The sequence below is a fragment of the Rhinolophus sinicus genome, chromosome 17 (genome assembly GCF_057876585.1).
Source record: "Rhinolophus sinicus isolate RSI-liver-muscle chromosome 17, RSI-T2T, whole genome shotgun sequence".
NCBI lineage: Eukaryota > Metazoa > Chordata > Mammalia > Chiroptera > Rhinolophidae > Rhinolophus > Rhinolophus sinicus.
The window spans coordinates 622,785-635,697 of record NC_142517.1 but is presented as its reverse complement, the minus strand read 5'-3'; the positions used below and the strand labels follow the sequence as shown (position 1 = coordinate 635,697).

General features: G+C 53.7%; 1 protein-coding gene across 29 annotated transcripts in view; it reads left to right on the top strand.

Moving 5' to 3' along the window:
* Positions 1-6,195, top strand: part of PCBP3 (poly(rC) binding protein 3) — a 186,224-nt gene extending 180,029 nt beyond the window's left edge. For all 29 annotated transcript variants that reach the window (XM_074321971.2, XM_074321899.2, XM_074321951.2 and 26 more), the window contains 3 exons: positions 2,250-2,302; positions 4,424-4,593; positions 5,480-6,195. In XM_074321971.2, the coding sequence (XP_074178072.1) occupies positions 2,250-2,302; positions 4,424-4,593; positions 5,480-5,516 (260 nt within the window). In that variant the 3' untranslated portion in view covers positions 5,517-6,195. The remainder of the gene's footprint in view (positions 1-2,249; positions 2,303-4,423; positions 4,594-5,479) is intronic.
* Positions 6,196-12,913: the final 6,718 nt, after the last annotated feature.

Here is a 12,913-nt window from a genome sequence, read left to right as displayed (position 1 = left end):
TTTAATGAGTTACTGCGGAATAATGAATGAAAATCAGAGGAGGACGCTTATGGAAGTTTCCAGTGTGAACGTGGACACCGACCCTTACAGGGATTATACCTGGTGATACACAGGTGTCTGTTTGTACAGCTCCCTGCGGTCTGTCGTGCGATTCGTGTGGTTACCCAGTAACGGGTTCCTGGACATGACTTGGGGACCCCTGGGACCCAGGCCACACACCTCCACCTGCCCCACCTGCTTGCACAGCCCCTCCCCCACGGCCTGCAGGCCTCAGACGTGGGACTTAACGCCCCATGACAACCTCCCACCCCAAGGCCCTGTGGGACCTGAGTTCTTGCGCGCGCACGCGTGCGCACACACACACACACACACACACACAGACACACACACGTTCCACCACCGCAGCAGGTCTAGCTGGGCCGTGAGGACAGGCGGTAGTGGTTTGACAGGACCCTGGAGGACAGTGGTCTTGTTGCTGCCGACCCAGGTTCGGGGGGTGTCGGGAGCATTGTCTGTCCCAGAGTGTGGGGTGTCATCACCCAGACAGACATTCGCCACTGGGCTCAGCCCTGACACAGGAAGGTGAGTTTTAAAGGACATGCCTTCACGTTCTTAGTTCCACTTAGCTGCCTTCCTTCAGAATACACCACGTAGGGCGGGTGTGACTCGGGCCAGCTTGTTAGGGGCTCCTGTGCGGGGCTCAGACAGGACTGAGGAAATTCCTTAAGTGACATTTTAAGTGTCACTGTGAACTGTGTATAGATGGTTGAATATGCAAATCATCGTACTAAAAACACCTTTATTAAAAGGTAAAGAGCAGAGACTCGAGGTTACCTATGCAGAAGAAAGACAGCAGACAATTTGGGGTGACTGGTTCTTGTAGCACCTGCCCGCTGACTCCCCGTGTGGCTGGATGGGCCCCAGGACAGCCCTGCCCTCGCGGGCTCACTCAGGGCAGCGACACCATGGCACGGTGTTTCTGGCTGCGGGGGCACAAGTGCTGTGGAGGAAGGAGCAGCTAGAGGGGTGGGGGCTATGGGAGGGCAGGAGGTGAGGCTGCCCTGCTCCAGGTCGGGTCGGGTGCTGGGGGGAGGCAGGGGGAGCCATTAGCGGCTTTTGAGTCTCCAAGGCACATGATCTGCGTTTTGTCAGGACGTCTCCAGGCCACGTGGAAATTAGACTGAGGGGCAAGGTTAGAGGTAGGGACCAGCATGGAGTGGAGAGGGGGCTCAGGTTCTGGAATATTCTGAAGGTACATGAGCCCGGTCTGCATAGTTGGCTGTGGGTGGAGAAAATGGGAGGGGCTGGGGGCTCAGGGTCTGGGCTGCGCTGCAGGATCCGAGATGCTGAGACCATGTGGGGCCTGGGAGGGGGTGGGGCAGGATCTCAGCTGTGGGCTCTGGGTTTGAGCTGCCTCCCGAGAAGGCGATGACAGCGCTGGGTACAGGGAGCCTGTCTGCCTTGGCCTTTGTCCCCACTGATTCCCCCACCAGTCCCCCTGTGCGTTCTGTTGTCACTGTTTGCAAAGCAAGAGTAGATCTTGTCCTGAACCCTGAGAAGTCGCCTTTGACGTGGGGCGGTTCCTGAGCTAAGATTTGTCAAGAGAAAGATTGGGGCCTGTGCCTTCCTCTTCAGCACAGGACACCATGCAGATGTGCAGCGTACGTGTCAGGCAGGGCAGCCCCACAGCGAAAGAACCGCACGCGGTGTGGTGGCCTTGCGCAGCACAGGGCCAGAAGCGTCAAGAGGCAGCCGACACCGCCACGGGGCCCGGCGGGCAGCAGAGGAGGAGTGCTGTTGGGTCCGGGAGACGGACGAGCAGAGGCGACCAAGAGCCGAGGGAGGATGGGACCCAGGATCGCAGGGAACCCTGTGGCCGGAGCCCCATGGAATCCCCAGGACAGCTGCACCCCGAGAGTCACTTAGGACAGCTTCCGGGTGTCTGCAGGGCCTCGAGAGAGATTGTAGCACCTGGGATGGAGCGTGGCATGGAGCGAGGTCATGGTGTGCCCAGACGGAGAAGTGAACTGTCATTCTGCTGGAGTTTCTTTTCTTTGTTTTGAGAGCGACAGGGACTCGGCAGCTGCACTGCAATTGGGCTCAGAGCTCACAGGGCCCTGGGCCGCCAGCTCCACTTACCTTCCCCCTCGGGCCAGCCCCCGGCCCTGCCCTGCCTGTGTGGGCTGGGCACTGAGGTGTGACGTAGGCAGCCTTCTGCCAGCCTAACCATGTCCCCTTGCTGTGCCCAGGTCTGGATGCCAGCCCCCCGGCCAGCACTCATGAGCTCACCATTCCCAATGATGTGAGTATCCCCCAGCCCTGACCCCACCGTATGTGACCTCCCCTTCCTTTCCCACGTTAAATGGCTTACTGCACAAAAGACCCTGAGGTGCCAGACAGAAAAGGAGCCAGTGGGGGGGCTTCAGGGCTCATTCGGAATTCAGATGCAATTCAGATGCGGGAGCTGTCTGCGGTCAGGTCCCCCTGAACCCGGGGAAGGCACTGCTCTGGCCCATGGTCAGCCCTGGAAGAGCGGGTGGCCAGGCTCCCTGGGTGGGTGTCTGCAGGGTGTGGGGACCTCACAGGATGTCTGGACTCCTGTATCCGGCACTCATAGTCTCAGCTCAGCTGAGGGGTGGCCTTACGAGCTCCCTCCACACCCAGTCCCCCCACCACCCCGAATTCTTGATCATCCTGAGAACGTTGACTCGGATCCCAAACCGAGACACGGGGGTGGGGGTGGGCCATGCATCCTGCAGGGGCAGCTCCCCGAGCAGTACGGACAGGCCGCCGTGTGGGGCACGTGCCTTTCCTGCCTCAGGAACCCTCGCTGCTCTGCCCCTCACACCGGGCCGGCAGTTAGTACCTTGTCTTCCCTTCAGTAGGCGAAGTACAGGGAGCACAGACTGGCCTGGGGAGGCTGCCCTGCGTGGAAGCAGCTGGGCGTGGGACACCTGGTGGGGGGGCCCTCCAGGAGAGACCCCGTGTCTCGCAGGCTGGGCTGCGACCAGCATGGGGTCACGTAGCCCTGCGTCCTCAGGGGGAGAGGGTTTCTGCTCGCAAGGGCGCCCACACGCCCTCCCTGCTGGGCCCTCAGCAGCGGCCCCAGCATCCTGCCGAGTGTTCTCACCCATGGGGTACGTGCAAGCCGCCAGTCTGCTGTGGGCTGCCACCTTAGTAGACTTTTCCTAAACCCCAATTTCTCCAGCACCAGACATCCGGCCTTGATCTGGCCTTGGTTTTAAAACTGAAACGAACCTAAAAAGCAAGAGGATAAGCTTGTTGGGAGAGTCGGCCTGTCTCCCGGGCCCCTCCCAGCGCATGGCTGCCAACCTCCTGCTGGGGGCGCTTCTCCGGAGAGGGGCGCCTTCTTGGACCTGCAGGAGCACACGCCTCCACTCTGCCTGGTAGAAGGCTGTCCTGCAGGGAGCGGTGTCTGTGACCGCAGGGCCTCCTGCCACCTTGGAGAGAAAGAAGTAGAACCATGTCTGTTAGGACACTTGCCTGTCATCTCGTTCATCTTTGTCCCTTGGTCAAGTTTAGATCAGACAGGGAAATTGTGCCCGCAGCCACATGTCACCACAGGAAGGAACTCAGGACGAATGTGGTGACCTAAATGACACACAGGTTTCACAGCACAGCCAGCCTGCCCTCCTGTTCACAGGGAACCAGGCCCAGCACTGGCTGTGCCCTCACTGCCTGTTACGCAGCTTGCCTCGCTCACGTCACTGTGGATGTGACAACACCATGCTCGGGCCCCTTTCCCTGGTCCTAATCCCGGAATCCCCTGGGCCTTCTGCTGGGACAGGGACCCTAAGGGCTCGCACAGGCGACTCCAGGAGGTGTGGCAGGGTAGGTGGGGTTTGGCTTGGCTCTCTGGCCAGGAGGGGCTGCATTATTTGAGAGTACCTCTGTAGCCTTTCTTTACATGTCCAGTGGAGGCACGAAAGGTGAGGCGAGCTCGTCCCTGGGCTGGATGTCTGAGGGCCCGGGATCCTGCGAGGCCAGGGAAAGGGCAGCCCAGCGTGCCTCCTGCCGGAGGAGCCAGTCCCGGGCAGGGCTGGGCGCCAACACGGCCTCTGCCCTGGCGCTGGCATCAGGCCTCCCAGGCCCCCAAAGGCCACTGGGTAGGTGACGCAGCCACATGACTCCCCAGTCTCATCATTTGTCAGGACCACTCGCAATAGGGTACCAGGCAGGGCCAGGTACCCACAGCTCCCATCCCTCCTGCAGAAAGACGGGCACATGCTTTCCGCCTCCCTCCTGGGGTGGGCAGCGTCTCCTCCTCCTGGAAGCGTGGAGTTGGTGGCGTGGGGTGGAGACCAGGCTGGGCCATCCCCACAGGTTTTCCCCAGGGCTCTGCATACTCCACTTGAGGCTGCCATGGGCTCTTCTCTAAGAAATTCCCTCTCCTTTTTTCTAGCTAATAGGCTGTATAATTGGACGTCAGGGAACCAAAATCAATGAAATTCGACAGATGTCTGGAGCTCAGATCAAAATTGCCAATGCCACGGAAGGGTCGTCGGAGCGTCAGATCACCATCACGGGAACCCCAGCCAACATCAGCCTTGCCCAGTATCTGATCAATGCGAGGTGGGTGCCGCTCAGGGATGCCGCTGAGACTGCTCGCCGTGGGCATGGGTGTGCTGGGCGGTGCACAGGTCTGCACACACGCAGGGCCTTGCCCGTTCGACCTGTCACCCTAAAGGATCTTAGTGAGGGGCCCGCAGCACCTCCATGGAGGTGGTGGCCAGCCATCCGGGCCCGGGGTCAGCCACACCCCCTGGGCTAATTGAAATTTAGCGGAAAGGGTGCTGTAGTTTCAGAGATGTTACTAGATCATTCTGCTCTCACAAGTCCTGTGGTTGTAGATACCCACCAGCCAGACACTGCAGAGCAGTACGTCAGGGAACCGTGCGAGGGTCCCAGGTTACGTGCTGTGGGATGGGAGGTCCTGCGGCCCCTCCCAGGACATGCTGAGGAGCCCAGGGCCCGGTGGAGAACACGGTGTGACCTCAGCCAGGGAGGTGGGACCTCACCCGAGGGCCGGAAGAAATCCTACCTCCTCTTCACAGGGCCAGGCCCTCCTCCATAGCCCAGAATGCTGAGGGGTCGGAGGGGGGCCCAGGTGGGTGGAAAGGCAGCCCCCCCACCCAGTGGTTGCCATATAAACAGTTGTGGCCGCCTGTGATTGTCCAAATGGTTCTCGTCATGTCCCTGATATGGTGGCAGGCATGTGGGCCCCTATGGGCAAGGAAGGAAGACCCCATGGGTTTGGTCCCTGGTGGGTCATCCTCCCTTTGCTGGGCTTTGGTCTCCAGCTCAAGGCCACTGATCCCCGACCTAGGATGACTTAACCCAATAGAGAGGGAGACAGATGCCAGTGCCATGAGGGTGCCACAGAGCAACACATTTCGTGTCGAGTCCCATTTGGTGAGAACACTGTGACCTGTCTCCCCTGTGCTTTTGTCTCTTCCAGGCTGACATCTGAGGTCACTGGGATGGGCGCGCTCTAATCCCGCCCAGCGTCCTCCACGCTGCGAACCCTGGCATCCAGCCGGCTCGCGCGCTCTGTACAGACAGCCCGCCCTTCGTCACGAGTCCAAATAGAGGTTTTCTTTACTAACAGTGGTCTGTGCCGTAGAGGTCCACACAGCAACCAAGCAAACCCTCCACTGTATGTGAGCTCCAGGCCTGGCCCTGCCACCTCTCCCGTCTGTCCATTGCATGGCCATGCAGTGTCACTTCTTTTCGATGCTTCGGGTGTTCCCATCTGTGCCACTTTACCAGTGTTGTTCCTTAGTGTCAGTATAACTGTTCAGAGTTGGTTTGACGTTTTGACAGCTCTTCCTACAAGCCGTCCTCTCCTCAGCCATCTAGAACTGTGACTGCCCATCTCTCACCGGCCCCACCTGCTGACTTTGTTTCCCCTCTCAGCCTTGCTTGTATTGGCCCATGTGTCCATGCAGGTCCCTTGCTGGGGTAAGGGTGCACCCTTCCCCTTGTTCCAAGGAAGGAGAAGGAGGGTGCCGGGGTCCTGACCTGACACACAGGTGAAGTGGGGTGCTGGGGCCCTGACTTCACAGAGGTGTCACTGGATGGGGAGACATGGGGCCGCTGAGAGGCTGGAGGGTGCAGACTGGCCAGGAAGCACCTGTGCACCCCATCAGAGGTCAATAAAGGTCGTGGGCTGCCTGCGCTGGCTCTGGCTCCTCTGTGCCCCTCGCTCACACCCCCTTCTCGCATGCGCACGTGTGTTTACAGCCCCGGAGACCCAGCTCTGCAGTGGCCCACTGTCCAAAGAAGCTGACTCCACACGAATTCCGATTTTGTTCCCTCTTCCCAGCCCTTTTTTAATGTTTGACTTGCACAAGTCATTCTAGTTTTACTTCTGCAAAACTACTTAAAATGACAATAATAAGAACTCAGTTTTTGCCCTGACACCAAAGTGCCAGTTTCTAATTTATGGAACTCACGTCTCCCACGGCCTCCGCAGGCATGGTGCCCCCAGCCATTTCCCAGTGTTCACAGCACACCCTCTCTGCGAACTCTGCTCGGCTCACCTGTGCTCACTCTGAATGGGCCCACTGCCCCATCTGGACACTGAAGCCCTGAGGGCTCCCTGAAGCAGAGGTGACCAGGCGGAGCCAGCAGAGACTGGCGGCCTCTCCCAGAGCCTGCCAAGCATCCAGTGGCCCGGATGGCCTGCCCAGCACGCCCGCCTCTCAGCAGGAGCTCCTGCCCACCTGCCCTGTGTGCCCAGGCTGCCCGACACACTCCCCTCACCATCCCCATAGTCCCCTGGTTGAGGGGGGTGTGCACACCATGGCAGGGCCTGGCCACACCACATACCTGGTGGCTTAGGGCCGTGAAGTCCACACACCCACTGGACACAGGCCTTCCTCTGTGTGGCACGGGGGCAGCAGGTGGCCAGCAGGCAGGTTAAGTGCCTTGAAAGCGATAGATGCCGGGGTGAGCTGACCCAGCAGGGGAGGGCATCAGAAGTCCCGGAATAAGTGGGTGGGCAGGGTGGGCTGAGAACACGTGAGGGGCGCTGGAGCCAGTGCAGGCAACGGGGCAGAGGCACCAGCGTGATGCGTGGGGTTGTGCCCGGCTGGCTCTGGAGGAAGAACCAGCGGGATTCCTGACAGGTGAGGTTTGGACTGGGAGAGAGGGCAGGTCCGGGCAGCCCAGAGGCTCTGGGTGTGGGCTCTGGGGAGGGTGAGGTGTGCCAGCCCATGATGGAGACGTGAGCTCTTAGGGCTGCGACTGGAGCAGTCACGGGGGGAGACTTGGGGAGCACGGAGGGGGCTCCACACAGGCCACCCGGCAGGAGTCGGGAGTGCCCCAGGTGACACCTGCATGGGGGTGGCAGGGAGCACCGTCACCACAGCCAGGAGGTGTTGGTCAGCGCGGGCTCACACTTGAGCGTGCACACACACAGCTGCTGTGAACATTCATGCATGAGTCCGTGTGGACGTCTTCCGTTCCTCGTGGGCAGGTACCTGGGAGTCAGATGGCTGGATCATACGATAGGGGTGTGTGTCACCTTTTAAGACACTTGTGTTTTCTATGCTGGTCGTACCATGTCACATTCTCTGCATGTGTTCTCTGTTTCCTTTTTCTTCATTTTCTGACTTCTTCTGGATTCACCTAGTGTTTGTACGATTCCAGCAGATCTTTAGTTAGCTTATTAGCTATAACTTTGTTATTTTTGACTTGGGGTTTGTAAACTTTTCACAACCTACTTCTAGTGATAAACTGCGTCACACAGTGTACGGACCTTAAGGTCAGAGCCTTTGCTGGAGTCCTTTCCATGCACACATGCGCTGATCAGGGCTCTGGGGAGGGTCTCTGCAGCCTTGGCCCTTCCCATACGCGCTCCTGCACTCGCACTGCAAACCCCTTAGAATTTAGGAGTCGCGACAGCTCACGTTTCTGGATATTGTTTGTGTTCCTCAAGCCTGAGTGAGGTGCAGTGCTGCCTTGTTTGGCTTGTGTGCCTGTTTGTGCTGACGGCCTCCTGAGTGCACTGAGTCTGCGGGGCCCTGGGCCACACAGGCCACACTGTGAGTCTGTAGGCTTGGCAGCGTCACTCACAAGTTGATACCCGTCTTCACACTTTTTTTCCAAGGAGTTTTCCTGTTTGTTTTCCATGTGAACATAGAATAAACTTGCTTGTTCCAAAACAAAATCAGTTGGTATTTTTATGGGAATTGTATTAAATTTATGAATTAGGGAGAATTGACAGCTTGATGTGCTGTGTCCACTTCCAAGAACACGGCATGTCTCTCCCTTGTCTTCTGTTCTGCTTTTGTGTCCTTCCATGGCGTTAGCGTTTTTTCATCGTGGAGATCTTACACGGTTCTTGTTAATTTTATTCCTAGGTGTTTTTTTCCTTTTTGTTGCTGTTATAAATGGGGCTTTTCTTCCATTATATCTTCTACATGATTGCTGCATGTCTAAGTGAAAGCTAGAGATTCCTGTGTATCAATGTTGTGTCCTGCCATCTTGCTTGGTTTATCATTTGTAGTTGTTTTTCAAATGACTTTTGTGGGTTTTCCCAGTGTGGGCTGTATCGTCTGTGGCTCTGGGGGCAGACTGCCAGGATCCAACCCCAGCTCTCCTGGCTGTGTGAGCTTGGACAAGCTATTTGGCCTTGTGCCTCAGTTGCAGCTTCTGTAAAATGGGGAAGTCACAACACTTCCCAGGCAGGATTTTGTTGAGGACCAAGTGAATTACACGCAATGCACTTAAGACAGTGACTGACCCAGCAGATGTTGTGTTCAGTAGTGTTTCATAAAACACATAGTTGTTTGGTCTGCAAGTAGGGTGGGTTTTACCTACTGTGTTTCGGTTTTTATGTCTAATTTGCTTCTTTCCTGCTTTCATTGACTAGAACCTCCAGTAGATAGCACACTCTAGTGGTGGGTGGGGTGGCCTTCACCCGAACAGGATGCTGGCCCGTGGACCGAGGCAACGTGGGGTTTTCAGTATTAAAAAGTATCCATTGAGTGGGCATCCCAGTTTCGGGGAACCCCTCTCATAAGACAGCTGTACTTTTGCTTTAATAAAAACGTTTGCTCCTCTAAAAAAAAAAAAAAAGTATCCATTCTTGTTTTATTTAGTCAGTAATAGCTCTTGAGTTTTGTTAAATGCTTTTTAAGCATCTATAGATATAATCTGATTTTTCTCCTTAGATCTATTAATATAATGAATGCTACTAATAGATTTCCTAGTAATGAACACTCTTTGTGATAACTTAGTTATTACGTGTTCTTTTCTTTTTGGTTTACTGCCTGGCTCTGTTTTCCAGTATTTTATTTGGGATTTTCGCACTGATATTCATAGGTAAAGTGTAATTTCCTTTTATAGTGAGTCTTTGTCAGGTTTTGGAGTCAATGTTATTCTCACTTCTTTAAAAGAATGTGAAAGTTTGCCCTTGTTTTCTACAGCTGGGAGCGTTTCATAGCAGTAGTGCTATGTGCTTTGGGCAGTTTTAGATAGTTTCCCCATAAGGCAAAAGTGATCACTGACGACAAGTCGCAATATGATTTTTTAAATTAGAAATAAAAGTGCTGTGAGGAAAAAAGGGAATTTTCCTGTGCAATGTTTTGGACCTGGTGTTTGGGGAAGAGAGGGAGTTCAAATGCCTCTGTGTATTTTATGGAAATCAATCTGTTTAGATTTTTTTTTAAATCTCTTCTGTGGTCTGTTTTGGTAAATTATCTTTTCCTAGGAAATTGTCCATTTTGTTGAGGATTTGAAATTTCTTTGTACAGAGTTTTGTTTTTACTTAAGTATACAGCAAGTGAAGGGGGAGGAGAGTGATCCCCAAAGAGCCTGGGAGGGAAGTAAATTTCACCTGCACGGGAAACAAACCAGACTGGCAGAGACGCCAAGAAAAAGAGGTGCTTTCCGAAGGGTTTTGTAAAGAGAATATTGTGATTTAAATGGTATCTTTTTAACCATGTTTGTGCCCAGGCAAAATAGACCGTTCAGAAATACATAAGATTTCAGAGAGTCCACAAACCGTAACACTCCCCAGTCCAAACCGCTGATGGACGTGTGTCGCCCGACAGTATCTTAATGACCTGTGAGGACGATGTGTCGCTAAAGAAACGCCGCCTGTCGGGGGGCCCGGGAGCACCTGCAGGGGACCGAGGGTCCTGTGTGTCGGTGGTTGGCATTCATGAGGATGCAGGAGGCTTCTGGGAGGTGAGAACCTCCAGCCCAGGCCCCGCCCACCGTGCCCTGCTGGTCCCGGCCACAGCCGCCATCACAGTACTGAAACCGCCAGTGTGGTTGTGTCCTGGTGTCACTGGGAATCGGCACATTGCTGATCTTCAGAAGTGTTCTGTGTGTTGGGCTGTGAGGCCAGAGGGTCCTGGCAGGAGGCCTCCCGAGCATGTCTGGGTGGGCACTGGTGGCTCACCCCCTGCTCCTCAGGGGATCTCTGGGCCTCTTCCATTCCCAGGAGGCTGCACAGATGGATGTGCAGGCCCCGACAGGCACCGTGTGGTGGGCTCTGTGCTGGGCCCAGAGGGGTGCTCACCAGATGTGTGCCTTGAGCCAGCTGCTCCGTCACTTGGGCCCCGTCTTCCTAAGGCCCCTCCCCTCACCGGGTGCCCAGGTGCTGCCATGGAGAGAAGGTACCCAGCACGGGAGCCCTCTGCCCTTCACGTGGTGGCCTGGCTTTTAATGCCTCGAAGCAGAGCCCCATGTCAAGTGAGAACTTGCAGAGGTAATTCACGTCCATGGGATCTGTGTTGGCTGGCACTGTCCCCACGTGTCCCTCCCTGGTAAGGACCCAGCCAGTGCCAGTCCTGGAGGGCTCCCAGTTCCATAACCCAAAGGCCTGCCAGCCTGAGTCTTCCTTACAATCCAGGAATGTCCCAGCACCTGCTTTCCTGGCTCCTATGGTTTGACTATAATTAGTAAGAGATGGTGTCTGTCTATTGATAAATATGCCTCCAATAGCGTGTGTGTGTGTGTTTGTATGTGTATGTGTGTGTGTGTGTGTTTGTATGTGTGTGTGTTTGTGTGTGTGTTTGTATGTGTGTGTGTTTGTATGTGTGTGTGTTTGTGTGTGTGTATGTGTGTGTGTTTGTATGTGTGTGTGTTTGTATGTGTGTGTTTGTGTGTGTGTTTGTATGTGTGTGTGTATGTGTGTGTCTGTATGTGTGTGTGTTTGTGTTTGTGTGTGTTTGTGTGTGTGTGTTTGTGTGTGTGTTTGTATGTGTGTGTGTTTGTGTGTGTGTGTTTGTGTGTGTGTGTGTGTTTGTGTGTGTGTGTTTGTGTGTGTGTGTGTGAAATTTAAAGGTCATTTAGAAAATGTGTTTTCTTATGGATAATTGATTTGCAATAAAAGGAAATCATTCAAATTGTACACTTGAAAACATTTATGAAGTCTGACAATTAAGTTCGCAAACTCATCCTAGGAAAAGTGCTACATGCCTCATTGCTGAATATCACTACAGTCACCTTCGAAGGACTCCCCTTGGGAAGCTATGCACCAACACCAGCGCTCAGTCCACCCTTCAAAGCCATTTTGGAACTGTTTTTGGAATGGCCATCAGAGCTGTTGTCATTACCCTTGATGTCCTGAATGTCATCAAATGCCTTCCTTTCAATATTTCCTTCATCTTCGGGTAAAGGAAGAAGTCATTGGGGGCCAGATCAGGTGAGTAGGGAGGGTGTTCCAATACGTATTTGTTTACTGGCTAAAATCTCCCTCACAGACAGTGCCCTGTGAGCTGGTGCACTGTCGTGATGCAAGAGCCATGAATTGTTGGTGAAAAGTTCAGGTCATCTGTTTCAGCCTTTTCAGCACTTCCAAATAGCAAACTTGGTTAATTGTCCAGTTGGTACAAATTCATAATGAATAATCCCTCTGATATCAGAAAAGGTTCGCAACATCGTTACAACAAGTTGTGAACTTCATTGTCGGACCTCATATATGTGGTTTTAGAATCACTGGTGAAATTTAAAGAAACCAGTAAAGTCATTGGTCTCTCCATGTCATTTAAAATTCAGAAAAAATCATCCTAAATTCATAAGAGCCAAATGAAGTTGAATACAAATGGGAGGCTGGTCAGTAGGTGGTCAACACCAAAAGCTCCCTCCGTGCTCAGGTCCCTGAGAGCCCCCAGGTTTCCCACCGTGTGTCTCGGGATTGAGCACTGGCCTTCACCTGCCCCCTAGGTGTCCATCACAGGCCCTGTCCCTCAGGCCACCTCCATACTTCAATCGGGTGTCCAGGTGACAGCTGCAGCTACCAAAACTCCTGCTCAATACCTTGCAGTAAGGACAGTGCAAAGGACAGAAATAAGGCTGAGCAAAGTACGTTCTTGGTTCCATTTCTAGAACTTTCCAAACAGATGCAGAGCCTATTAACAAGGAGCACAGCCATCCAGCTTGGAAGGAGCAATTGGAAAACTATTAAATTCTTTCAGCTTAGGAATTTAGAAATTAATTTCAGTCCCAGATGTTAAGACCTGTCTAGTTATTTTCCTCATGGCATTTAAAAATATACTTTTATTATAAAGTTTTAAATATAAAGAAAATGTGAACAATTATACTATTTTTGCTGGGGTTGCGTTAGTTCTGCCTCTGTCTCTGAACCTCATTCTCTCTCTCTCTCTCTCTCCTCTCTCCTCTCTCCCTCTCTGTCCCCCATACACCCTTCTCTCTCTCCCTCTTTCTCTATTTGTAAGAAATCTGCAGACATGTTGGCACTGCCCCCTGAGTATGTCGGTGTGGGTCCTTTTTCTCTTAAAAACAAGGGCATTCTCTTACAAAAACGTGGCATCATCGTCACACTTTAAAAATGTATCCTCTCATACAGTTTCTAGTCTGTATTCAGCTTCCTCTGCTTATCCCCGAGCATGTCACGTGTGGCTGTATTTTTCTG